Source organism: Aotus nancymaae, unplaced genomic scaffold (genome assembly GCF_030222135.1).
Source record: "Aotus nancymaae isolate 86718 unplaced genomic scaffold, 86718_ANA_hifiasm-v0.15.2.pri h1tg000022l_1, whole genome shotgun sequence".
NCBI classification, from domain to species: Eukaryota; Metazoa; Chordata; class Mammalia; order Primates; family Aotidae; genus Aotus; species Aotus nancymaae.
In genome coordinates, this window is record NW_026988435.1 from 46,506,203 (window position 1) to 46,534,014 (window position 27,812).

The 27,812-nt window shown below is 44.0% G+C and overlaps 1 protein-coding gene across 3 annotated transcripts in view; it reads left to right on the forward strand.

Annotated features, from left to right (window-relative positions):
- Positions 1-27,812, forward strand: part of TRAPPC10 (trafficking protein particle complex subunit 10) — a 93,373-nt gene that overhangs the window by 1,117 nt on the left and 64,444 nt on the right. The window contains exons 2-3 of one of the 3 annotated variants that reach the window (XM_021669400.2): positions 17,710-17,791; positions 20,880-21,015. In XM_021669400.2, coding sequence (XP_021525075.2) covers positions 17,778-17,791; positions 20,880-21,015 — 150 coding nt within the window. In that variant the 5' untranslated portion in view covers positions 17,710-17,777. Of the gene's footprint in view, positions 1-17,310; positions 17,792-20,879; positions 21,016-23,423; positions 23,665-27,812 lie in introns of those variants that run through there. The other 2 variants (XM_064380209.1, XM_064380210.1) reach the window with 2 other exon arrangements.

Sequence of the window (27,812 nt, forward strand, 5' to 3'; positions counted from 1 at the left end):
TCGTCTCCCTGGTTCAAGCGATTCTCCTGCCTCAGCCTCCCAAGTAGCTGGGATTACCGGCGCACACTGCCACGCCCAGCTAATTTTTTATTTTTTTTATTTTTATTTTTAGCGGAGAGACGAGGTTTTGCTGTGTTGGTTGGCTGGTCTCCAACCCCTGACCTCGGGTGATCCACCTTCCTCAGCCTCCCAAAGTGTTGGGATTACAGGCATGAGCCACCTGCCCCGCGGGGTGCCTCCAGCAGTTTAGTGAATGTTAATCTGCACGGATGGTATCACTGTCTTAGAAGGTGCAAACTTTCATTCACTGGAATCTCAGAAGATAAAGGGGCTTCTGTAGACTTTCAAAGTCAACTTGAAAAATGATCAATTTAAAAGCAAAAGTTTTTTAAAAAGCTGGCTTTGTATTTCCCACTTGAAATTACGTTTTGGTGTCTCTGGGCCAGAAGCGTTGGGAAGCACTTGCCTGGGTTTTACTTCATAGCTTCATCTTGCTTCCTCCTTTCAGCTATACAGGTTTTGAAAGGAGAAGCTAGGCTAAGCAGTGCAGACAATGGTGCTAGAATAATCGCTTTCAAAAAAATCCACCCAGAGGCTAATTAACTCTTAACAGATTTTTAGTATTATGTACATAGTTCTCTTGGTTGAAATGTTATTACCTCAGATCTGTTCATTTTAAAATGAGAGTTGATACATGTGGTGGAATTTTTTTTTCATAGAATGTATAATATTTTACTTCAGTGAAAATGCATTCTGCTTAGACCTTTCTGGGAAGAATATAGACTGTAACCGGTTCTGGTGAATTTAAAAACTTTTTATATGTAGGCATAGAAGAATGAAAACTTCCAAAGATTAAGGGTAATTGGAATGGATTATTACTTTAAAACCTAGCTGATTATTTCGTTTCATTTTATTCTTATTTTTCTTCTAGAGATGGAGTCTCGGTCTGTTGCCCAGGCTGGAGTGCAGTGGCATGGTCATAGCTGACTGTGGTCCCCTCCCTTAGCCTGTCAAGTAGTTGGCACTTCTGGTATGACCCACCTCACCTGGCCTGAGTTATTTTGATAATATTTTGAAGCTCTCTCAGTTTTTTTTGAGACGAGTCTTGCTCTGTCGCCCAGGCTGGAGTGCAATGGCACAATCTCGACTCACTGCATCCTCCACCTCCTGGGTTCAAGTGATTTTCCTGCCTCAGCCTCCCGAGTAGCTGGGATTACAGGCACCCGCCACCACACCCAGCTAATTTTTGTATTTTAATAGAGGTGGTGAGGTTTCACCATGTTGGCCAGGCTGGTCTGGAACTCCTGACCTCAGGTGACCAGCCCGCCTTGGCCTCCCAAAGGGCTGAGATTACAGGCGTGAGCCACCACATCTGGCCCTAAATGTTTTAATAGACTTGAGTCCATAATTAAACCTCCTGTCTAACAGGCTCCTGTGAAGAGGGACTACCTCAGTAGGGGGTCTTCTTAAACTCAAAAACTAGTTAAAGCTTATAAATACTGAAGAGTATATCTGAAATGTACAGGGATGGGAACTGAACATTAGTGAAAGTAATGCTTTAATGGGGTTGGGTGATGAATGACCTAATCATAGCAATGTGAATACCTATAGTATAATTTATTAATCATGAAAAATGCCTGGTGAAACTGAAATCCAGCAGATCCATTTGGTCTAAATTTAAATTTTAGCGTAGAGTTTTTTGAGCCACAGGGTCAGTTTTCTGTTTTGAAATAAAGACTTGGATTTCCGACCCACGGGCGTATTGGGAAAGACACATTCCTTTTCCAACTATCTCATTCAGCCAGTGACAAAGTTAATGTAATTCCAGTGATTTGTGGCTTTTCTTTGTTGCCTGTCATCATACCTAAAATAGCACGTAACTCTTACTACCTTGGAATTGAATAGTATCTGAAAAATAATAGCACTCTCCCTCCAGGTGATCTGTTTTCACTAGCCTCATCTATTACCTGTTTCATTTTTCTGAGTCTCTATATTTGGGGTTCCAGGTCTGATATTATAAACTTTTTTTTTTTTTTTTTTGAGACAGAGTCTTTTAGCCCCGGCTGGAGTGCACTGGCGTGATCTCAACCTCCTGGGTCCTGGTTCAAGCAGTTCTCCTGCCTCAACCTCCCCTGAGTAGCTGGGATTACAGGCACGCACCACCAGGCCTAGCTAATTTTTCTATTTTTAGTAGAGATGGGGTTTCACCATGTTGGCTGGGCTGGTCTTGAACTCCTGACCTCGTGATCCGCCTGCCTCAGCCTCCCAAAGTACTGGGATTACAGGTGTGAGCCACTGAGCCCGGCCTTGATATTGTGAAATTTTAGAGAGGAAAACAGGCAACAGAAATGAGTTTGTATCTGGTTGAACTTTGGGATTTTCCCCCATAGGTTAAAGTTTTAAAATTTGCACATCGAAATTTTCTGCTAAATGTGAAAGTGTGGTGCTTGTGATATAACCACCTCCTTACTACCAGAAAAGTCGCTTTAAATGTCTGTTTAAATTGGTAAACATATTATAAATGCAGATTTTATTCCATATTGAATTCTCAAGGCAATATTGAACCAAAGATTGAAAAGTAGGAGAAACATTTCCCCTTAGGAAACCTCAGTCATTGCATAGAGTATATATTTGGAGGCAGGGACTAAAGGCACCAACAGACGTGCTTAATGTACTCGCTGTGTCGTTTCTACCTGAGCACGTTTATACGCCATTCCATCTTGTCCGCATGACCTCGGTTTCTTACATCTTTTCACGGCCCCTCAGCTGTGAAACGGGTGGCTAGAGTAGCAGCCTCATCTGGTTGAGAAGGGGTGTGTAAGGCACTCAGGAGGGTGTCAGGATTACAGTCAGTGTGCAAAAAAATTGGTACTAAGGAGAGGTTCCTGAATTTTCTCTATTCACAATGCTTTTAGTGTCTGAGGAATTTTTTTCATAGCATCTCTAGGCTAAAAGGAATACTTAAAAATTCTATTTGTTAAGTAGTTAGGTCCCAGTAATTTATTAAATATTATGTCCTAACAGGAGCTGTTTGAAAAATAGACGTAAGTCGGAAGAAAAAAATATTTTCATCATTCTTCCTAACTGCAGCAGTGTGGTACTGGCAGGGCTCTGTGACACCTCTCACCTGGGTGTCAGATTGGACGCTGCTGCTCCCTTTGAGGTTTTTTTCCTGGGGGATAGTACTTTTTATCAGAGCAGCCACCCTGTTTTGCGATGATAATGATGCCATTGAAAGAAGCGGAGCTCGGATCTGGTGTTGACACTTGTGAATACCTTGTGTGGGGTTCCTACGTCACAAGCATTGCTGTTTCCCTCATAAATTTGAACTCTCCTGGTGCCTCTCTGTAGTGTATGGGAAGCCTTGGCGCACAGTTTGGGAACTCATGCTCTTAGTGTTACTAGCCCCACTCCAGGGTGGATTGAACTGATAGCCAGGTGCGGTGGCTCACGCCTATAATACCAGCACTTTGGGAGGCCGAGGTGGGCTGATCACCTGAGGTTGGGAATTTGAGACCAGCCTGACCAACATGGAGAAACCCCGTCTCTACTAAAAATACAAAGTTAGCTGGGCATGGTGGCACATGCCTGTAATCTCAGCTACTTGGGAGGCTGAGGCAGGAGAATCGCTTGAACTGGGAGGCGGAGGTTGCAGTGAGCCGAGATCACGCCACTGCACTACAGCCTGGGCAACTCTCAAAAAAAAAAGTGAAAAGTTTTTTTAAATTTTTTTTCTATTCAGCTCACACACCTAGTTCACAAGATGTGTTTTTGAAGAGTTTCTAGTAAATTCTGGTTTATGGAAATGACATTGAAGGGTCTGATTTTCTTTTTTTTTTAAAGTATCGAATCTCTGAAATAATCAAACAGGATGCAGCATGGGCAACATAGGGAATTCCTGTCTCTACAAAAATAAAAATAAAGTTAGCCAGGTGTGCTGATGTATGCCTGTACTCCCAGCTACTTAGGAGGATCACTTGGACCTGGGAGGTTGAGGCAGCAGTGATCTCTTCTACCTGACACTGCAACCTGGGTGACAGAGCAAGACCTGGTCTCAAAACAAAAATAAATAAAATCAAAGCATGACGGGCATAACACGTGAGCCAGTCATTGCTCAGAAAGTTTTTACTGTGTGCTTCCAGCAGAGGCCTGCCCGCTGACAGTGTGATCGTGTGGCTCACCCTGTCTGAAAGTTGGTTGCCTTTTAGTGGAAATACAAGTGACTGACTTAAGGATTTTTTTGTCATGGAAGAGTTTCTTGCCAGTTGACAGAGTGTCTTCACTGGAGTCGCATGCTTTAGCCTGGAAGTGTGTGGTCTCACAAGGTCTCGCAGGCAGATCTCCAAGCGCTGACTCTCCCTCCCCTATGCTCCACCTCTGGATCTGATGGCTTTAGATCTAGAGTTACAGACCAGGAATGGCAGAAGACGGTGGGGTCTTTTTTTGTTTTTTTGAGATGTGGTCTCACTCTCGTCCAGGCTGGAGTGTAGTGGCGTGATCTCAGCTCACTGCAGCCTCGACCTCCTGGACTCAGGTATTTCTTCCACCTCAGCCTCCCAAGTAGCTGCTGTGTGCCACCATGCCCAGTTAATTTTTGCATTTTTAGTAGAGATGGGGTTTCACCATGTTGCCCAGGCAGGTCTTGAACTCCTGGACTAAAGCAATCCGCTCTCCTTAGCCTCCCAAAGTGCTGGGATTAAAAGTGTGAGCCACTGTGCCCAGACAACTGCAGGGTCTTTATTAGTCCACAGCATGCCCGCCTCAGTGCTGGCCTCTGGTTGAGTTTGCCTCAGCCCCCTGTGGCTTCCTTGCCTGTGTCTCACCCTCCATCTTTCCTCCTCAAATCTTTCCTCTGTATCTGCTCTTAACGTGAATTTCAAATATATTCACAGTACTTTGGCCTTAGAGAATATTTGTTTTTAAATTAAAAATTGATAACTTCGGAGTAATTTGTGACTTCTTTTTTCTCTCACAACTGGCATTGCCTTTGGAATATATCTAGAATCTAGCTATATATAGGGCCTAGCCGGATGATCTGGGATAATCACATCTTGAGCTCCTGAACTTAAGTCTACAAAGACCCCTTTCCTAAGTAAGGTCACATTGACAGGTTTTGAGGGTTAGGATGTTGTGGGCACCATGCCGCCTGCTGCACCACTGTCTATGTTAGCTACCGAGCACACAGTGGCCTGCATTCATCAAGCGTCTTTGGTTTTAGATAGCTGCGTCTGTCTTTGAAGGTTTGTCCTTCCTGTATTCCTGACCAAGGGAATGTTATCTTGACATCTGGGCTTTTGGGTTCTACATGTGCATGCAAGGTGGGGTGATCCCTTCTTAGAAAAAGTTGAACCTCTTCTGTACTCTCTCCCTTACATGGCTTTGTGGATGTTTGTTACATGGTGTTTCATTTCTGAATATTATTTTAGGCCTCTGTTTGCAAAATAAAAAAAAAAAAACAGTGACAGGGACCACAGGGACCATTGTATGTTTAGACATTTTTCTTATTTTTAACTGAGATCTGTTAGCAGTTTGAAGCCATTGTATACATTTCAGAGTTAGCTGGGCATGATGGTGTGTGCCTCTAGACTCAGCTACTTGGGAGACAGACCAGAGGATTGTTTGAGACCAGGAATTCAAGGGTGCAGTGAGCCGTGTTTGTGCCACTTCACTCCAGTTTGGGTGATAGAGTGAGACCCTGTCTCTTTAAAAAAAAAAAAAAAAGAAAGAACAAACAATTTCAGGGTTGAAATTTTTTAGCAGATCCTTGAAGCTGACAACAACCCATTTAGATAGTAATTTTAACTAAATCTGTAGCCTACCATTCGTGAGCACTTTCCATTCACCTAGACCAGTCAGTCAGTTTCTAAACATCCAGGTTCATGAGAAGGGCCATCAGAAGTCATTTTGAAGTTGAGTTGAGGGCTGGCTTTGCTGTGCCTGACCACGAGCAATGTAACTGTTTAGTAGCAGGGCTTGGACCAACATTAGGATGTCTGATGACTCCTGCTTTACCAAGTACTTAGGGAAGTCAGACACCATCTGCTCACATGGAAGCAGGGAGGTTTGTCCCTAAAATTATGCCGCTGAGAAAGCCTTTGCCATAGAATTAAATAAAAATGTCACTTCAGCATTCTAAGAATTAAGTCAGCTATACACTAGAAATTTTTAGTATAGTCTTACTCATTCCAGAATTCATATTCTGAGAAGTTGATACTCAGCACTGTCTTTACTTCTCCTGTAGTCTGTTCTGGATTCTGGGTTGTCTAGTGTGGAGTATGAAGGAGTTGGGCTGTTCTCATCAGTAAGCAAACGTTTACGGAGCTCCTATTCCATGCCAGGCATTGTGCTGTAGGGGCTTGGGTTATGGCAGAGAGCAAAGATTCTAACCCTTTGAGAGTTTACATTTCAGCAAGAAATAGACAATAGACAAATTATGTTAGGTGATCAGGGCTGTAGAAAAAAGAAAAAGAAGGATAAGGGACATGGAAGAATTGTAACATTTCACATATTTTATTATGGATATAAAAGTAGACAGAATATTATAGAGAGATCTGACAAACCTTTCACCCAACTTCAACAATTAGGTGAATTGCCCAATCTTGCTCCTCTATACCCCTCATTCTCCCCAGTGTTACGTTATTTTAAAGTGAATCTCAGACATATAATTTATCCGTGAATGGATGTTATGAACTGCATGTGTCCCTTCCAACATCACACACTGAAGCCTGGACTCCCAGTGTGCTAGGAATAGGAGATGGGCCTTTGGGAAGTACTTAGGGTTAGATGAGGTCAGGAAGGTGGGCCCTTTATTATGGGATTAGGTGAGGAAGAGTGAGGAGACACCTCGCCCTTGAACCAACGAAGGACCACCTGAGGATAATAGCAAGGAACTGGCTGTCTGCAATCTGTGACACAGGCCCTCACCAGAAACCAAATCTACTGACACCTTGATCTCTGGCTTCTTGGCCTACAGAGCTATGAGAAAATAAATTTCTATTTATTTTTTTCTTTCATAGGGTCTTCAAGAGAGAAAAAGATTATGTTTTCTAAGCCACCCAGTCTACGGTATTTTTTTTTTTAATTTTTAAATTTATTTTTCATTCATGGTATGTTTAAATTATACCTAACATTTGTTTCTTCTTTTTTTTTTTTGTTTTGTTTTTGAGACAGAGTTTCCCTCTTGTTACCCAGGCTGGAGTGCAACCTCTACCTCTTGGGTTCAAGCAGTTGTCCTGCCTCAGCTTCCCGAGTAGCTGGGATTACAGGCAAGTGCCACCATGCCCGGCTAATTTTTTTTGTATTTTTAATAGAGACAGGGTTTCACCACGTTGGTCATGCTGGTCTCGAACTCCTGATCTTGGGTGATCCTCCTGCCTTGGCCTCCCAAAGTGCTGGGATTACAGATGTGAGCCACCATGCCCAGCCCTAAAATGTTTCTTAATACCAAATATTCAGTGTTTAAATTTCCAGTGTGTGGTTTTGTCTATTTTTAAAACTTTAGAATTAGTACCTAAATACAGTTTTTAGATAAATACCTTTAAGACTCTTAAAATCTTCATGTTCCTTCCGTTCCTTTTTTACTTTATGACTTGATGAACCTGGCTCGTTTGTCCTGAGGAGGTCCCACTGCCTAGACTTTGGTAGTTGGAGCTGGAGGCTGGGTCAGCTTCAGGCTGGATTTTTTGTCGGCAGGACTGTTTCGCGGGTGGTGGTGTTCTTCCAGCAGGTGCATAATAGCTGATTGCCTCTCCTTTTGTAAAATCGGCAGCCATTTATTCTCACATCACTAATTCCCTTAAGGTTGCAAAATGGTTGCAAAATGATATTCTCACTCCCCTATTTATTTTTCACTTATTAGCTGCAATACTTCCGTAAAAAGTGGTGTGTGTACATATATACACACGTCTGTGCACAAATTTATGGTCGTTGGTTACCCAGTGGCACAGTGAGGCATCGTATGCTCGATTCTTTGCCTTTGCGTAGCCATTTTAAAGACGAGTTGGTTCACTAGCATCCTTCCGAAGTGACGAGTTGGCATTCTTTTTGTTGTTGGTTTCGTGTGGCTGTGAAGCGCATCATTATGAACGCACTGGATGTGCTTCAGTCCACTGCATTGTTGCCTTGTTGGTGTGAAGGTTGGCCAGGGAGAGTCTCCCTTTGGCCAGGTAGAGTCTCTTTCATGTTGGCGTCTAAGATATAGGCGTCTTTGTCAGATTCTTTCCTATCTAGCATGACAAGATGTTCTGGGCTCGTTTCGTACGTTTAATGCTCTGATCTGCACTCAGCAATTGCCAAGGAGCCCTGATTCCTTTTAGTGAAAAATAGTATTTCAAGACCATAGTCTGCAAGCTTGGGCTTCTAGTTGCTGTGAGGCCTTTTCAATGTACAGAGCTAGGAATTTTTTTTTTTTTTTTTTTTTTTGAGACAGGGTCTTACTCTGTCACCCATGCTGTAGTGCAATGGCATGATCTCGGCTTACTGCAACCTCTGCCTCCCTGCAACCTCCACCTCCCGGGTTCAGGAGATTCTTGTGCCTCAGTGTCCTGAGTAGTGAGTAGCTGGGATTACAGGTGCTTACCACCACACCTGACTGACTAACTTTTGTATTTTTAGTAGGGACGAGGTTTCACCATGTTGGCCAGGCTGGTCTCAAACTCCTGACCTCAGGTGATCCACTTGCCTCAGCCTCCCAAAGTGTTGGGATTATAGGTGTGAGCCACTGCACTGGCCTAGGAATTGTTCTTTGTTTTTAGTGTTTTTAAGATAAAATACATCATAAGTTCACTCTTTTTGATTAAAACTCAAGGCTGCAGAGTTTTAATTAACAGCTCCATCTTCTATGTTTTCTTTTTTCCACACTGAAAATCCCAAATCTCATGGGTATTTGAGGAGCGTAGAGTTAGAGGTTCTCAAGCTTATGCTGCTTCAGTCACCTGGAGGGCTTTTGCACACACAGATGGCTGGATCCATTCCCTGTTTCTGAATGAACAGGTCTGGGTGGCGCCTGAGAATGAGCATTTCTAACAAATGCCCAGGAGGGCTGGTGCTGCAGGGCCGGGGCCGCTGAATAGAGCATCACGGGATTGCGCAGTTGCTTCGTCCTGCATTACACAGTCTCTGAATAACACCATTAACTCCACCATCAACAATAGGGCTAGTGAACACCGATCTAGAACTGTTTCTGGCAATTCTTCTTGGCATTTGGACATGCTCCACAAGGAATGAACCATCAAATTACTGTAGTTTTAAAGTTACTTGTCTCAGTTCCTCTCTCTGAGGTTATACCACTGAATGTATCTGTATGCATTTAGGTTCACTTGTTTTATTTTTCCTCATTATTTTTAGGGAAAACCTTAAAAAAATCGAATTGCTTTATAATTATATAAAATATTTACTTCCGGCCGGGCGCGGTGGCTCAAGCCTGTAATCCCAGCACTTTGGGAGGCCGAGGCGGGTGGATCACGAGGTCGAGAGATCGAGACCATCCTGGTCAACATTGTGAAACCCCGTCTCTATTAATACAAAAAAATTAGCTGGGCACGGTGGCGCGTGCCTGTAATCCCAGCTACTCAGGAGGCTGAGGCAGGAGAATTGCCTGAACCCAGGAGGCGGAGGTTGCGGTGAGCCGAGATCGCGCCATTGCACTCCAGCCTGGGTAACAAGAGCGAGACTCCGTCTCAAAAAAAAAAAAAAAATTTACTTCCAGAATTAAATCTACAAAATGAGGTCTATTTAAAGAAACCTTGAGTACATTCTGTCCTCTCCATGCTAACCTCCTGCCTTCCTGAGTATTCGATCTCAATTTGTTATGGTTTATCCTTCTGTATAAAAACTATTCAAACATATTTGTATTTCCCTTTCTTAGCGAAGACATTGCCAGCTGCAGACACTGTTCCCACCTCACTTTCTCCCGGACTCCACTCCCCACTAGGAGCATGTTGACATCATTCTCGGAAGTCCATGATGTAGATGGACTGTGGTTTATCTGCTAGTCCCTTGGTGGAATTTGAGTTGTTTTGTCTTTGATTATTTCCGGTAGTTGCGCACAGATTGTCTGTAACTTTTCTGATGGACGTGTTGGGGTGGAGCCCTGCAGGAGGGGTTGCTGGCTGAGGTAAATGATGATGTCACTGTGCTGGATGCTGCCACAGCTCCCTCCTTAATGGTTGCACCATTGGGAAACTGCCTTTAGGCCTCACTGAGAAGGCTGTCCTGGAGCAGAGGCTGTGGTGAAGGGGAAGTCTGGGGAGCCCTTCTGTCTAAAGCCTTAAGGCACTGGGGAGCCAGGAACAGGCAGGATCTCTTTTTAACTTATAAATACAGTACTGTGGCTCAAACTGCTACAGTAATGCTGTGTTTATTTTAAAAATGTATTGACTATTAAAGGCTGATTCCTCAGTATTCTTATATTTAGATGCATTTTTTTCCAGTCTTTTTGTTTTTAAACTCTTGAATTTTAAGTTTGATCTCTGAGGGCTAGAGAAGGCAGCTTGTTTCCTTGATTAGAAGAGTTCATTTAACAACTTAGCATTCTTGGCCTGTGTGTTCTTGTCTTTTAAGTTAAAACAGAAAAAGACTTTGGGGCTTTCTGTCTGGTGACTAGCCTTTATGTGTAGCAGTTCCTCTTCTGCGAATTTCCACAGCAGAAAACTTGATGAACACTAATGTGTGGGTTTTCTTTTGATCCACCCACAGAGTGTAGTAGTGTCATAGACTGCGTGCTGGGAGAGAGAACAGCAGAGGGCGTGCGTGCATTTGTGTGTGTGTGTGTGTGTGTGTGTGTGTGGTGTGTGTGTGTGGTGTATGTGTGTGTGGGGGGGGTGTGTGGTGTGTGTGTGTGTGGGGTGTGTGGTGTATGTGTGTGTGGTGTGTGTGTGTATGTGTGTGTGGGGGTTGTGTGTGGTGTGTGTGGTGTGTGTGTGTGGTGTATATGTGTGTGTGGGGGGGGTGTGGGGGGTGTGTGTGTGTATGTGTGTGTGGTGTATGTGTGTGTGGGGTGTGTGTGTTTAAGAGGGAAGGTAGAGACCACAGGAAGCACCTGGAGGAGAGCCAGGCCGAATGGGCGTAACGTTAAGCCAGCGATGAAATGGCAGGGGGTACTGGGTACTTTAAGCTTGGCCTTTAGACTTAGAGGTGTAGAACCCTGGGAGGGTTCATTTGCTGTACTTCTCAAATCTGTGCCTTCTAATGAAGGAAGGACAGTATCTATACTAGAAGTGTGGAGTCAGTTGCCTCATCATTTTAGGGGATAGACTGAACCTCGCTTTCTACCTAGAGAATCTGGATAACATCTGGATCCTTTTTTATGCTTTCTCATTGACCTTCACTCCCTGCCCCCACCTCCAAATGCGAAGGCCTTTCAGGACAGATACTGTGGGAGGAGTGCTGGGGAGGCTTCCATACCCACGATTATGCATTTGATGTTAGTTTTTGCCATGAAAGAGCTCCCAGTCTGAAGCATTAATTTTCATTACTGCCTCGACATTATACACGAATTATAGCAAATCTACTTTATGCATTATTGAACAGGCTGAGATGACTTCCCAGTTTGTGACCTTGGATTTTTTTATCATCCATTTGAAAGCCTGTTTTACCAAAAGCCATTGAGGAGAAATTAATGAATGTATGGTCTGTGGGCAAGCACATAGGTTCTTAGGCTTGAAGACAACGCCCTCTCTAACCCATTGCTTTCAAACAAGAATGAACTGCCTAACAGTGGATTGCAGCTTTCTTTTGTTAATAGGCTTAAAAGAATCATTATTTCTGGAAAATTTTCTGTAAAGCAAATCTTAGATAAATTACACATTTCCTTTGACTTTTTCGTTCAGAAATAGAATCATAGAACCTTGCTTGGAGGGTCCTTAATATTAGTTCATCTCCAGTTCTAGTCCAGTCACTCCACTGCTTTTAGTCGCAGCTGGGAGATGTTCCAGCCCTGGGTTGAGGGCCTCCAGATGCGGGACGCTTTCTGTCATTCTTCACCCCTCCACCCCCAGGTTGTTCTTTCTCAGCCCATAGCACTCCTGGGTTGGGCTATACCATCGCTCTGTCTTTCCCACCCGTTAGTGCTCTGCGGCCTAGGAAGCCCTGCAGAATAAGCCAGCCTTTGCAAACATGACAGCCTAGCAGAGGGCTGAGGACAGTGCCTTCCTAACGGGTCGAAACACTGCCAGTATCTTCAGCAGTTTAAGATCAAGTGAGAGATGCATTTTGTTAGAAAACTTTCTGTTACCCTTACCAAGATTATACTAAAGAATTTGAAGAAAAATTGTAATGTATCAGAGTATCAACAAATATTCAGACTCTTTATGTGAAGATTTTTTTTTCTCCAACATAAATCTCCAAATAAAAATATTGACTTTGAAAATATATAATGTCAAGTATTTAGGAAAGTGACAAACCAACTGAACGTTCTGTTTTTTCTTTGCCAGTCTCTCATGGTTATAACTTCCTGATCCTTTTATACTTTTGTGATAAGTAAGACTGTCACAGCTTTGCATGTTCAAGAATTGGTACAGTAAAAAAGATTGTCATATGTAAAATTTTTGGTGCCGCAGCAGAAGTAGTGCTCAAATATAAATGTCCTCAGCAAGGCAATTTACTTCTGTAGAAGGGTGCGTCGCACAGATGGAGCAGAGGCGAGCACACACCGGGACAAGGAGGGGAGGGGTTCTTACTCCTGACACGGGTCGCCCCTACCGCTGTGTCGTTCCTCTGTTGGCTACGGTTAGACTGAACAGTCTAGAGTAATCTTGATTGGCTGTTTTAAAGAGAGCAGGGGTTCAAGTTGGAGTGGCAGGGTGGGTAGTTTGGCGGGAAGGATGGTTACGGGCAGGTCAGAGCAGGAACCAGGGGTGACCCAGGTCAAAGCAGGTGACCGGAGCAGCTGACTGGAGCCAGGTGACCAGGATGAGTCAGGACGGAGCAGGGGACCGGACCAGTTCTGATTAGAACTGGTGGAAAAGGTTGTTTACTGAAACTACTAGGAAGTTAAACTTTAAAATGGAGGACAAAGAACTGAACATACTGACATACCGATTCTTTAAAGAGAAACTTGGGGTTCACTACGTCTAACAAGGTGACAGAAATGTTCACTCTCTCCACAGAAGGCCTTTTGGAACCCGTATTTTCAGCCAGCCTTTTTTTTGTTGTTGTTGTTTTGAGATGGAGTCTTGCTCTGTTGCCCAGGCTAGAGTGCGGTGGTGCGATTTCGGCTCACTGCAACTTCCGCCTCCTGGGTTCAAGCAGTTCTCAGCCTCAGCCTCCCAAGTAGCTGGGATTACAGGTGTCTGCCACTACGCCTGGCTAATTTTTTGTATTTTTAGTAGAGATGGAGTTTCACCATCTTGGCCAGGCTGGTCTTGAACTCCTGACCTCATAATCCACCCGCCTCGGCCTCCCAAAGTGCTAGGATTACAGGTGTGAGCCATCATGCCCAGCCAAGCCAACCATTGTTAAAACAACTGCTGCAGAATAAGTAGTAAACTTAATAGAATTAAGAAGTTGGGAAGGAGCATAGTATTAAGTCCCAAGCCAAGCTACCTGGGTTCAAATCCCAGCCCTGGTGCTCATTTGCTTGACCTTGGGCCAATTAGGGGAGTTATTGGTGCTTTGGGTTTCCATATGAGGGTTCAGAGTGTGCACAAAGTGCAGTCTAGGGGGACAGTAAACAAGTGCCCTTCTCTTGACTTCTGTTAACTAGCAACTTTTCTCTGACCCTAATGTGATGGTATTTGGTGATAGGGCCTTGGGGAGGTGATTAGGTCATGTCAGTGGAGTCCCCACAAAAGGGGTTAGTGCCCTCATAAAAGAGGGCCCCAGAGATCTCACTTGCCCCTTCCGCCATGTGAAGGCACAGCAAGACCAAGGCACTGAATCTGCTGAAGCTTTGATATCAGACTTACAGTCTCCAGAGATGATAAGTACACGTCTGCTGTTGCTAAGCCATCCTAGGTTTATTGTGTTTTGTTATGGCAGCCTAACAGACTGACATTGAATTTATTGAAACGTAACCTGTTACACTAAATCGCTGAAGTCATCTTTTTGAATTCTTTCCCCTGCCATGTTTAATTCTTATTTGCTTTGAACATAAAAGGTTTTAAATTACACAAGTAATACATGAATGTGTGCTTGTAAAAATCTCAGGGAATACAGTAATAATTCAGGAAATAGCTAAGGCCTGTGTTAGTCATCTGATTGCATGTAACAGAAAATCCAATTACAACTGCATAAATAATCAGAAAACTGATTGCTTAATGTAATCAGACCCCAGAGCCCTGCCCCCCTTTCCGGGGATTCTCCGAACTGGGCCTTCCTCAGCCCGGAGGCCTGTCTAGCGGGTCCGGGCAGCACCCTCCACAGAGTGCCCACGTCCCTCTGCGTGGCTGCTTTCCAGCCCCTGTATGTCTCTTCCCATTCAGGGGCTCCAGTGCCTGCTGTTCAGCCAGGGTGATGCTGCGCACCCATGCGCTCTCGGGATCTGCACACCCAGCTCCCTGACCTGCTGTACCCTCTTATCTCCCGGACTTATCTCCCTGTCTCCCCAGTTGGCACGAGAACTGCTGGTGGGTGTGGAGATGCACAGGGAAAGGGGTGTGGGGTGTGTGCAATGAAGTTGCGTTTTCAGTTGCTCTTATACATTATTTTCATAGGTCTCCTCTATCACCAAAAAAAGGAGATCTTACTTATTGAAATAAATGGCCTGAGTTGACTCTTTTAATAAATAGCCTCTTGTGTCAGAACAGTAAACTTGGTGACTTTATGAACAGGGTTTTCTGAATGTGGGCACAGGAATCTCAAGCCCCGTTTTGGCTCTTAGTAGCTGCCTTATTAACAACCGAATTCTCACTGGTTTTGCTCATGCCTCTGTTGCTGTGGGATTAAAATGAAAAATCGTCTGCAGGAAGGTGCTCTGTCTTGCAGTTCAGCCCTCAGAGCTCTAGTGACTTTTATGCTTAATGGTCAGGTTATTTCAGGAAACTACAGAGTCTGTGTTGTTAATTTAATTACCTACTGCATGAGCCAAGATTGAATTCTTTTGGGCTCTTACACTTAAGCTCTTCCCCATGTTTCATGTGCTGGTTCTCCATACCCCATTTTCAAAGGCATCTCTAATTTCATAAGACTTGATGTGAAGATTTAAGAGTATATTAAAATAATGCTTGGATATGCTGAGAAAATTGTGGTGGTTTTTCTTCACAATCAATGCAGAGCTTCAGTGGGTTAGAATTTGGCCTTCAAATCTACTTCAGGGCACTATCTTAGTGTACTAGGGCTGCCGTCACAGAGTCACAGTCTGGGTGGCTTAGCAGACATGCATTTCAGGTCCAGGCATTGGCAGTGTGGGCCTCTGTGTCCTCCTGGGGCCTTCCTGCATCCCTCCTGTGTGACCAAATCTCTTATAAAGACACCAGGCAGTTGGATTAGGGCCCATCCTGAAGACCTCATTTTAACTAAACTGCCTTATCAGCTTTGAAGATCTTATCTCCACATGCTTGTATTCTGAGGTGCTGGAGGTTAGGGCTTCAACAGGTAGATGTTTGTGGGACACAGTTCAGCCCGTAACAGGTAACTGAGGTCAGATGGTCACAGGTCAGATCCCTACTTAAGTCAGATGACACGTTGCCACGGGTGGATGTGCTGCTGGACCGGACGTCTCCGGGTGAACGCAGGTTAGAGAGTTAGTCCGCGACGGATGCGAGAGACGGATGCTTGGGAATCTCCTTCTGGATGAGTCTTACTGTACAGCAGGCTCCCCGGGAGAAGAGCTGGGAGCGGGTGTCGGAGGCAGTTCCTCTTCTACTTTGTGTGGATGTTATTTGTGTACTTACGTGAAGTAACTGTATTGCAAGGGCAGTGTGTGTGTGTGTGAGAGAGAGAGAGAGAGTGTGTGTGTGTGTGTGTGTGTGTGTGTGTAGTTTTACATAGAAAACCAAGTGGAAGAGGAGAAAGCTTCCATTTAGTTGGCTTACTTTCCACTTAGCAAAGAGTAATGATTTTTAATATATTAATCTTGGAACTGTTTAACAAGACAACAGAAATTGTCAAAGTTAAGAAACCAGACGCTAACTAAAGATTTTCTTCTTGTATTGATTTTTTATTTTTTTGAGGCGGAGTTTCGCTCTCGTTGCCTAGACTGGAGTGCAGTGGCACCATCTCGGCTCACTGGCACCTCTCCTCCTGGTCCAAGCGATTCTCTTGCCTCAGTCTCCCCAGTAGCTGGGATTACGGGCATGAACCAGCATGCCCAGCTAATTTTGTATTTTTAGTAGAGACAGGGTTTCTCTATGTTGGTCAGGCTGGTCTGGAACTCCCGACCTCAGGTGATCCACCCACCTCAGCCTCCCAAAGTGTTGGGATGACAGGCGTGAGCCACCACGCCTGGCCCGTTTTATTGATTTCTAAGATGACTACCAAATGAATGAACAAGATGAAAAGTGGTAAGTTCAAACATAAGCATTGTTTTTGTGTTAACAAAGTGTAGTAATAGTCCCTTTGTAGCCACTGTGTGCCATGCCTTGTTCGAGGTGACTGACTGTGTTAACTCATTTAATCCTCACTGCAGCCCCTCTGGCCGAGCTCATTTTCCCATTTCCCTTGTCCCGGAGGCACAGGAGGGGTAAACGGTCTCCCCAGGTGTAGTCAGCTGGTCAGTGATGGAACTGAGATGGGGACCAGGCAGTGAGGCTCCCAGCGCCCTGCCCGCTCACCTTGCCATCTGCCCAGAAATGTCATTACCCTTTCCCAGTGACTTGATATCATTATATGAGTTTCAGGAGGCTTTTTATTTTTAGGTTCTTGATAGCAAAATAAGCAGATGGGTTAATGGCACACAATTCCCAGTGATTTCTTGAAGGTCAATATACAAGCAATTTGGAAAATGGTTTTACTAAACTGAAGAGGTCCTCTGAGTATAAGAATTTTAGTCATCTATATTAAAAGGTTCTTTTTTAGCTTAAGTGTAATATAGTTCTTTTATCATTTTATGAGAACAAAATGGATTTTTCATTTCTATGAAAGTGAAGATAGAAGAGCTGAACTAACACCGAGTGTGCAGTGTAAAGCCAGCTGCAAGCTGGAGTCCCGACTTGTGTCTGTCGCTGTCAGATCTGTGCACTGAGCACATTGGCCTTCAAAGCTGACTTTCCTCATCTGTGAATTGGGGTCCTGTTTGTGCCTTTCCTCCCAGAAGTCATGGGGAGTACAGAATGAGACGGTGCCTGGCAGGTGCCTTGTGTAATATTTGCACACGGGGAGCCACCTATAAATTGTAGGTCCTTCTGGCATTTGGTTGAACAGTGAGCTGATTTTGGTGAAGTTTGGTTGCCTTTTCTGCATGGATTTTTGGCTGTCTGGGAGAAAGTGGGGCTGTGGAACACAGCTCTGGCTGAGGGAGAGCCGGCTCCATCTCTTCTTAGCTTTGTGTCCTTGGGGCAAGTTATTCACCTTCTCTGATCCCCATTTTTTTTTCTGGGGAAAATTACACCCACCTCATGGAGGTATCATGAGGGTTCAGTTTCACCACATCGGCCCCATGCTGGGTTTTCCTGAGATTTGTTATATAGAGGCACAGATACAGGACAGTCTTACAATATCATTTTACTAAGCATAAAATGATCTAAAAATACCAACTTCATGAACTTTAGAGCCCATTTTACTTGTATTCACCTAAAAATGTGGTAACTGAATTTCTCTTTCTTCCCTTTATAGGTGCTGGAGATCAGAATTTATTTACCTCTGTTTATCCAACGCTCTCTCAGCAGCTTCCAAGAGAACCGATGGAATGGAGAAGGTGTGGGTTGTATGTTTTTTGGCTGTGTTCCTCTCTTCATTTTTTTTTTTTTTTTGAGATGGAGTCTAGCTCTGTTGCCGAGGCTGGAGTGCAGTGGCGAGATCTCGGCTCACTGCAACCTCAGCTTCCTGGTTTCAAGTGATTCTCCTGCCTCAGCCTCCTGAGTAGCTGGGATTACAGGCACATGCCACCACTGGGCTAAATTTTGTATTTGTAGTAGAGACAGGGTTTCACTCTGTTTGCCAGGCTGGTCTCACGCTCTTGACCTCGTGCCCCCCTCTTCATTTTTTTTTAAGAAGTACATTTTTAAGTAAGTATATGTTGTTCAGACATTTATGTGAACAGGCGAAGTAGCACGAGTTAAAAGCCTCAGTTCTAAAGAAACAGAGTGACCTCACATAATCTGGCACCTTGAACTTTGGACTTCCCAGCCTCCAGAACTGTGAGCTCAATAACCTTCTCTTGCTTGTAATTTACCCAGCCTGTGATACTCTGTTATAGCAGCAGACAGCAGACTAAGACATGGATGTGTGTGTGTTGGTTGGGGGTGAGGGGGTAGAGAGGGAGAGAGAGAAAACCCTTTTAGTACTCTTTGTATTGAAGTATGTATCTTGGCTGGGCGCAGTGGCTCATGCCTTTAATCCCAGCATTTTGGGAGTTTGAGGCAGGTGGATCACCTGAGGTCAGGAGTTTGGGACCAGCCTGGCCAAGGTGGTGAAACCCTGTCTCTTCTAAAAATACGAAATTAGCTGGGTGTGGTGGAGCATGCCTGTAATTCCAGCTACTTGGGAGGCTGAAGCAGGAGAATTGCTTGAACCCAGGAGGCAGAGGTTGGAGTTTTATTTATTAAATAAAATAAAATAGTATGTATTTATTACTTTGATAAAAAGCATAAATTTAAAATTAATTGATTGGATCTAGGAAATGAAAATTGAAACAAAGTTTACCAGATGTGCTGAGCAAGCTGTATAGCTGAAGAGCAAATTAGTGAGCTGGAAGAATTGAGCTTAGAGACTTTGGAGGTCAGTGCTAAGAGCAGGAGCTGGAGAGCATAGAAGAAAAGCTGGCCCTGGAGGATGACTTGAGAAGCTCCAGGATCTACCTGAATGGCGTTTCAGGAGAGTGGAGGGAACAGAGGACAGGTGACATTTGAAGAATGGCTGTCAAGATTCTTCCAGAAGGGAGTCAGGATACTGCAGGAGCCTGGTGAATATCAAACAGAATGAAGAAAAGAATGCAAACAGAAAACCACTCCAGGGAATCAGAAGAGGAAGAAGAACCAAATACAGAGTTTCTAACAGCACCATTTAAAATGCAACATAAAATAAGTTTACAAGCAGCCCCCTCAGGACTACCCAGACCCTAGAATTCTTTTTTTTTTTTTTGTGACGGAGTTTCGCTCTTGTTACTCAGGCTGGAGTGCAATGGCGCGATCTCGGCTCACCGCAACCTCCGCCTCCTGGGTTCAGGCAATTCTCCTGCCTCAGCCTCCTGAGTAGCTGGGATTACAGGCACGCGCCACCATGCCCAGCTAATTTTTTGTATTAGTAGAGACGGGGTTTCACCATGTTGACCAGGATGGTCTCGATCTCTTGACCTTGTGATCCACCCACCTCGGCCTCCCAAAGTGCTGGGGTTATAGGCTTGAGCCACCGCGCCCGGCCTGAATTCTTTATCATTCGCAGTGCCGTCCAGAGTGAAGACGGTGTTCCACCCTGAGGGCCTTGCGTCAGCCACTGGTGCTGAGAAGTATTTCCTCTAGGCCTCCAGGTGGCCGTGTTGGGCCCAGGATGGCTGGGGTTTCTGCTCCATTGCTTCTGTGTGCAGAAAGCCATTCATGTCTACTGCAGAGTCCCATTAAGTTACCATGTTCATTGCTTGTCCTGATGTGGAGGTAGGTGCACTGAAGTGAATAAAAGTATTTTCAGACATCTGTGAGATCAGAAACCTCGCCATCCTCTGAGTAATTAAAGGATGTATCCCAGTATGAAGGAAAATGAACCCAGAGACCCAGGGTGAAAGCAATGTTTGCCAGCAACGTGGCATGTTTTGCTGAAGTTAAGATGTCACTTAAAAAAAAAAAATCTAAAATTTCAGATGTGTGTGAAGCAGAACAGAGAGAAGTGAGGATAGACTTCAACTTTAGTTTTTGTAATAAGCGTTATGTTACATACTAAGAATTAAAGTGCAGCCAACAGTAGAATAGAAATAGATGGTAAGACTTTCAAACTGGCAGAGAAGAAAGATGGAAAAAGAAAACTTGATTACTCTCCCAGAGGACAGGGAAAAATAAAGCTGGCAAATAGGAATGCACATATTTGAGCATCAGTGTAATCACATTAATGATGGTTGGTTTTAACTTAGTAAACACAGCATCCTTAGATTGGATAAAAAAAAAAAAAATTCAGCTATAACATTCAGAAGAGACGCAGCTGCTAGGAGTGAGAAGAACAGGTGTGGCACGGAGATCCGTGCAGTGCGTTCACTTTTAGAAGCATCATTAGGTCGTCACCGAGAGCCTTGGAGGAGATGCAGGGGCATGTGAGATTTCTTGATGGCTTCTTTCTTCTTGGGTTGAGAATAAAATAGAGGTTTGTACTGCTATATTATTTGTGCTCTGCAAACAATCTGTTTTCTTACACCAAGTAATTTTGTTTCTTGGATAAAATACAAGTTGTTCCAAAAATACTAATGCAGCCCTAAAGCTTTCATAAGTTAAAGCTGCATTTTGGACATTTGGGACATATTTTAATTCTTTTATGGTGACATAGATTCAGTTACACTAAAACCCATTGTTAAGTCTGTAGTGGCCCTGGTTAAATGGAATACTTGGATGAATGTATTACTGTGCCTGTATCCTTGAAGAAAATGAAAGATTTTATGGAAATACAGCTTTGACATGTACATGTGAACTCTGTTTAAAATAATTCATAGAGTGATTTTGAACAGAACAGTGTAGTTATGATTTGGGGTCGGTACATATGCTCTGAACGCATGGATGCGATCACGTTATTTGTTGTTCTGTGTGCCCTCTTCTGATGAACGTTGTTTAGTTGTTTTCTCAGTGACTTCAAACAACTGTTTACAGGTCCTATGGCCGGGCTCCCAAGATGATTCACCTAGAGTCTAACTTTGTTCAGTTCAAAGAGGAGCTGTTGCCCAAAGAAGGAAACAAAGCTCTGCTCACGTTTCCTTTCCTCCATATTTACTGGACAGAGTGCTGTGTAAGTATCAGGGAGGGGAGGAAGCGCGGTGGGATGGGGTTGAAAATTGATGGGGCTAGGCTTTGTGGAGGCAGCTGGCATTTTTCAAATGTACTTTTTCATGTACTGTGTTTGGGTCGTCCCTTCATTCCTGGGCCAAGTGTTGGGGGGTTGCTGTTGCGTGTTTGCGCCTGTGTCCAGTGTGCTGTGCTCACTTTGGCCCCCAGCACAGTCCTGTTCCTGTGCCTCGAGTATTGTGAGCTGTCTCCCTCTGTCCCATGGCTGCTAGGCATAGCCTGAGCTATGTTTTGTTCTCATGACGCCCATGTTCCCATCCTGGCTCCATTGTCCTTGGTTATCTGTGTTGTCTCTTCTGCCTGCATGTGACCCGTGAGGCCAGGACCATGTCCTTCCCCTCTGTTGCCATGCCTGGGCAGGAGGTGCCCCGTGACTCTCTGTGGAACTAGTGGGTGTCACCGCCGTGACCGCCACAGCCTTCATTTGTATTTTCCAGTTGTGTGTTCATGAATCTAGAAAGAACCTTCTCTTTCTTGACACACTTCTCCTGTCATCAACCAATAGAAAATTCTGTGGGGCATTTCTTCCTGTGTATTTTGACTTAAATAAAGCAAGATTTAGCAGCATAGACAATATGTAGATTATTACACGCCGTGGCATTGTGGCCTCCGAGGCGCGGAGGGAGTTGTTTGTGATTCGGGACAGGAACTGTAAGTCTGCACCCGATTGTCCTCAGACTTCACCCCTTCTCTGCTGACTTTGCTCTGCCTCCTTTCCCAGAGGCGCCACACAGGCGGGGCTTATCCCCAGCAGCGAGTGAGGACACACAGGATGTGTTTTCCACCAGGGAAGCCTGCCAGAGACTGTGCCCAGGGTTTTCATAGGGCTGCTCCTTAGGCCGCCTCTGCCTGGCGTGCACTGACATCCCACGGTTCCAGAAAGCAAGCGTTTAGCATAAACTGCGCTGAGGGCACCGATGGTGCAGGCCTGCTGAGCTCCTCTTACCCCACGGGCTGGGGGCCCTCTCCCGGTCCAAGTTCCCAGAGGCAGCCCAGGGCCAGCCCCGTGAAGGATGCTCTCCCTGGCCTTCAGTGCCAGCTCTTCTCTCCGTAAGCCCTGGTTGGTAACGTTGGATTCAGTCACTCCTATTAAGGAGTTGTTCCGTTTCTCCCTGGTGCGGGGCTGTTGTCCCTTTGCAATCAGTAAGCCATCTCTGGGGAGCCACTCGGACCGCATAAGTGTCCTGCGCCTCACCCTGCGGTGATTCTTTCCTGAGCCAGTCTTTACCAAGGGTGCTGACCTTTCCACCCACCTTCGTCAGCCCATCTGGGGAGTGCCCACGGGGCTTTCTGTTCAGGCAGTGGTCAGAGCAGTGACCTTTGCTTATTCTGATGCTCACGTTGTCCCAGATTTGGCCATCAAGAGTCACTTCAGGCTGGCTCCTGTGTTCTTTTGAGCACCTTCTAATCATTTGTGGCATACCAAGATGTTTTAGGTTCTGGGAGTTCGTTGCCCTTGCGCTGGCATCAGCTGTGTCTCCACAGAGACCTGGTTCCTCTGGCAGCAGGTGTGCTCGCTGCTGTGGGGGCGTGGCTCCTTCTGCACCCTTTCGGTTGACAGAGCTGATGGGATGATACTGATGCCTCTGATGTTACAACCTGGAGGGCTCTTTCTTGCCTCTGTCTCATTTATTTCTGCTTTCAACAACATAACACATTTACGTATTTGCTCCGTGCTACAATATGCATAAGATAGTTTCAGAATTGCTACACACATGCCACAACTAGGAACAGACCTGCTGAGAACAGCTCCAGATTTGCGCAGCTAAACTTCTCCTTTTGGACAGTGTACATCATAGTGTGTGTTAACGTCTCCCTCAGCTTCATCCTTTTCAAGGTTTTCATAGTTACTCTTGCATGTTTAATTTAGGTATTTTTGTTGTGATCAAACTAAGTTTATACATTCCCATGTGTAGAACTAACATGTTCAAGATGTTGAGACATACTCAGGAACAAGGGATGTCTTTCCTTTGTGCAAGTCTACTTTTGTGTTTACAGTTTAGTTTGTTAGAGATTTTTAAAATTCTTTTTTTTTTTTTTTTAAGATAGGGTCTCGTTCTGTCACTCAGCCTGGAGTGCAGTGGCAGGTTCTTGGGTCACGCAGCCTTGACTTCCCAGGCTCAGTGATTCTCCTACCTCAGCCTCTTGAGTAGTTGAGACTACAGGGATGTGCCACCATGCTCAGCTACTTTTTTGTGTGTTTTTTGTAGAGATGGGGTTTTACCACGTTGCACAGGCTGGTCTTGAACTAGGTTCAAGGCATCCACCTCCTTCTACCTCCCGAAGTGCTAGGATTGCGGGTGTGAGCCACAGTCTGGCTGATTTTTTTTTTTTTTTTTTTCCCTGAAACAGGGTCTCACTGTCATCCAGACTGGAGTGCAGTGGTGTGATCTTGGTTCACTACAACCTCCGCCCCTCTAGGCTGAAGCCATCCTCCCACCTCATCCTCTCAAGTAGCTGGGAACACGTCTGGCTTTTTTTTTTCTTATATTTTTAGTAGAGACGGGATCTTACCATGTTGCCCAGGCTGATCTCAAACTCCTGGCCTCAAGCAATCTTCCTGCCTCAGCTTCCTGAAGTGCTGGGACTACAGGTGTGATGGTTCAATATTGAACTATATTTGCATTCCTGATATAAATCCCACTTAGAATAGTATTATTTTCTTAATGTGGTATTGGAGTCTATCACTTAAATTTTATTTAGGAGTTTTTGCATCTATAATTCACAAGTGGTGAAGTGGTGGATCAGTAACTTTTGTTTTATGCTCTTTCTTTTTGTTTTTTTAAGCGGAGTCTCTGTTGCCCAGGCTGGAGTGCAGTGGCGCAATCTCGGCTCACTGCAACCTCCGTCGTCTAGGTTCAAGCAATTCTTCTGCCTCAGCCTCCTAAGTAGCTGGGACTACAGGCACACGCCACCATGCCTGGCTCATTTTTGTATTTTTAGTAGAGATGGGGTTTCACCATATTGACCAGGCTAGTCTTGAACTCCTGACCTTGTGATCCGCCTGCCTTGGCCTTCAAAACTGCTGGGATTACGGGCGTGAGCCACCTTGCCCGGCTTTATGCTCTCTTTATGAGGTTTAGGTATTGATGTTCTACTTAATTCATTAAAATTTTGGAAGTTTTCGTTTACTTTCTGTTTCTGAAGTAATTTATGTAGCACTGGAGCTCTCTGATCTCTAAGGTTTGATGGAATTTTGGGAAATAGCTGGGCCAGGTACTTTTTTGTATTTCTTTGATGAAAATTGGTCTGTTTCAGCCATTCGTTAATTTTGATAAACTACATTTTTCTTGGAAATTACATATTTTAGTTAAGTTTTAAAATTTATTTTCATTGAGGTATACAAAGTGGTCTTTTTTTTTTTGAGATGGAGTTTCGCTCTTGTTACCCAGGCTGGAGTGCAATGGTGCGATCTTGGCTCACCGCAACCTCCGCCTCCCCTGTTCAAGCAATTCTCCTGCCTCAGCCTCCCGAGTAGCTGGGATTACAGGCGTGCGCCACCATACCCAGCTAATTTTTGTATTTTTAGTAGAGACGGGATTTTACCTTGTTGACCAGGATGGTCTCACTCTCTTGACCTCGTGATCCACCCGCCTCGGCCTCCCAAAGTGTTGGGATTACGGGCGTGAGCCACCGCGCCCGGCCTTTTTTGACTTTCAAAATGTCCTGTCAGTAGTTATTTTCTCATCATTATTTCTTTTTTATTTTTTGGAGACTGAGTCTCGCTCTGTCACTCATGCTGGAATGCAGTGGCGCAATCTTGGCTCACTGCAACCTCTGCCTCCCAGGTCCAAGCGATTCTCCTGCCTCAGCCTCCCAGTAGATGGCTTACAGGTGCCCGCCACCACGTCTGACTAATTTTTGTATTTTTAGTAGGGAGGGAACTTCACCATCTTGGCCAGGCTGGTCTCGAACTCCTGATTTCGGGTGATCTCCCAAAGTGCTGGGATTATAGGCGTGAACCACCGTGGTGTGCCCCCCATCATTATTTCTTATTTTGTGCATTTGTGCTTCCTCTTTTTCTTCCTTGATTAAATTAGCTAGTTTGATTTCCTCCTACCACCAGAGAACCAGGATTTTAATGTATTCATCTGATTTATTGTTAGTTTTGAAATATTTATCTGTTTTCTACCTCATTTTCTACTTTCATTTTTATTATTTCCTTCTTTTTGTATTCTCATGGTTTACTTGGTTCATTTTCTAGTTTGGGGGAGTTTGAAATGCATTTATTTTCATTCTTAAAATTTTATTGATACAGGTCTTTATAAAGTTATGAATGTTTCTCTGGTTACTACTTTAAATGTATCCCATTGTTTTATCATTTTTCAGAAATTTTTTATTTTTGATTTGTATTTCTCTTTCATTAAATAGTTGTTTAGCAGAAAGCTTTTTAATTTCCAGGGAAAAAAAGATTAAAAAAATTTTTGTTTAGAAATTTCTAGCTTTATTGCATTGTGGTCAGAAAGTGTTTATATCTCTGCTTTATAAAACTTATTTTTAAAATTTTATAAATTTGACTATTATGATCAATTTTTGTGGACATTTCATGAACGTTTGAGAATCTATTTTCTCTGTTTCCAGACTGTAATGTTAAATTTTTATCTGTAAGACCTATCTTCCTGCTTGTGTTGTTTAGGTCATTTGTATTTCAAATTTTGTCCATTTGGCCGATCTTTAACTGACAGTGGTGTGGTAAAGTCTTCTCTTACTGGTGTGTTTCTGTTCCTCTTGCATCTCCTGTAGTTTTTGTTTTGTATGAGTGGTTGATGTATTATTTGGTGCTTAGGTATTTTAAACTATTGCAGTTTTCATGGACTGAAATATGTCATTTACAGAATGGCTTTTGGGTAGTGTATCTTGCTTAGGGAGGCCTTATCTGTCTGAAGATAGCTGATTTTCTGTATTTTCTTCAATAATTTTGTAATTGATATTTTATATTGGAACCTGTATAGCTTCAAGTTATTTTTATGTGGGTAGGAGCTGTGGGGGTTGAGGGTCTAATTTTATTGTCTGAACGCATAGCAACGCCATTTCATAATAGCGTGTCTTTTCTCCACTTACTGGGAATGTCACCTTTTTTTTAAACCAGCATCCTGTATGCACAGTATTCTGGACACCGTGGTTCTATTGATCATTGTCTATCCTGTGCCAGAATCAGACTTTTAATTATTACACTTTTATAATATGTATCAGTATCTTTCTTTTAAAATAACCCTTGTGGCTGTCTACATTTTCCCTTCCACATGTTGTGTGTCCAAATTTATTTTCTCAAGATGGCTGTAGCAGCATAACCATCCCACATGCTCCTCTCTATGTGACAGTGACTTCCCTCTGTTGAAAGACTGGGCCTGCATTTCCTTCAGTTGAATCTGGGTGAGCCTCTGACTGGGGCAGAAGCAACACTGTGATACTGGTGATGAAGTAGTAAAAGATAACACGTCTTCTGCTGGATTCTCTCGGGATGCTTGTTCTTAGAGCCCAGCCACCAGGCTGTAAGGAAGCCGAGCAGCCCCGTGGGAAGGCCACCCAGAGGTGTTCAGCCTGTCCCAGCTGAGTCCTGCTGTGTGTGTTTTAGCTTCCAGCCTCCACATACCGCTGACGCCAGGTGGAGCAGAGACCTGGGTCCCCACCACATTCTCTGTAGGTTGTAGATCCGTGAGCAAAAGAAAGTTTTAAATCACTACAGTGTGGAGTGGCTTGTTACACCGCAGGAGATAAATGGGATATCCATTGAAAAAGAGAAGGTTGGAGGCATTTTGATGAGGATTGCCTTGAATAAGTTGTTAATTCATTTGAGAAGAACTTTTATCATGAGTCATCTTGAATCAGGAAACATGGTATATATGTTTTTCCATTTTTTATGACTTTTTTTCTGCCCTTTAATTTCATTTAAGTTTTGCATTTTTATTGTTAGCTATAGCTTTTGTGGCCATTTGGAATGAGACTTTTTTACCTTAAAATTACATTCTAATAGAGAGCCTATTTCTTTTTTCAGTCTTATTATCATCTGTTTAAAAAAGGAGTAAGTTGATAATATTTAAGATTTTAGATTTAAAAGCAAAACTCTTTATGTTATTTGAGTAGTTGCTTTAGGATTTATAGAGTACATCTAACTTGCCATATTCTTCCTTCAGGTAATACTATATTGCTTGATGCGTGGTATTAGAACTTTGTACTTTGTACCATTTACTTCCCTTTTCTCCCTCCCAGCCTTTGTTATTATTGTCATACATTTCTATATATGTTAAAACCCCATAGTGCAGTGTTAATATTTTTGCCTTAAATAGTTATGCCTTGGAGAGATTAAAAATAGAAAAATAGGTCTTTTTTTTTTCTTTTTCTTTTGTGACGGAGTGTAACTCTGTCACCCAGGCTGGAGTGCAGTAGTGAGATCTCGGCCCACTGCAACCTCTACCTTCCAGGTTCAAGTGATTCTTCTGCCTCAGCTTCCCAAGTAGCTGGGATTACAGGCACCCGCCACCACGCCCAGCTAAATTTTTGTGTTTTTAGTGGAGACCAGTTTTGCCATGTTGTCCAGGCTGGTCTTGAACTCCTGACCTCAGGTGATACGCCCGCCTCGGCCTCACCAAGTGCTGGGATGACAAGTGTGAGGCGTGGCGCATATTGACCCACCCAGCTGCCATTTCCATTGCTGTCTCTGTCTTCCTTTGTGCAGATCCGGGTTTTCCTCTGACCTGGATGTCCTTCTGACTGAGGGTTTCTGCAGTGTGGCTCGTCTGT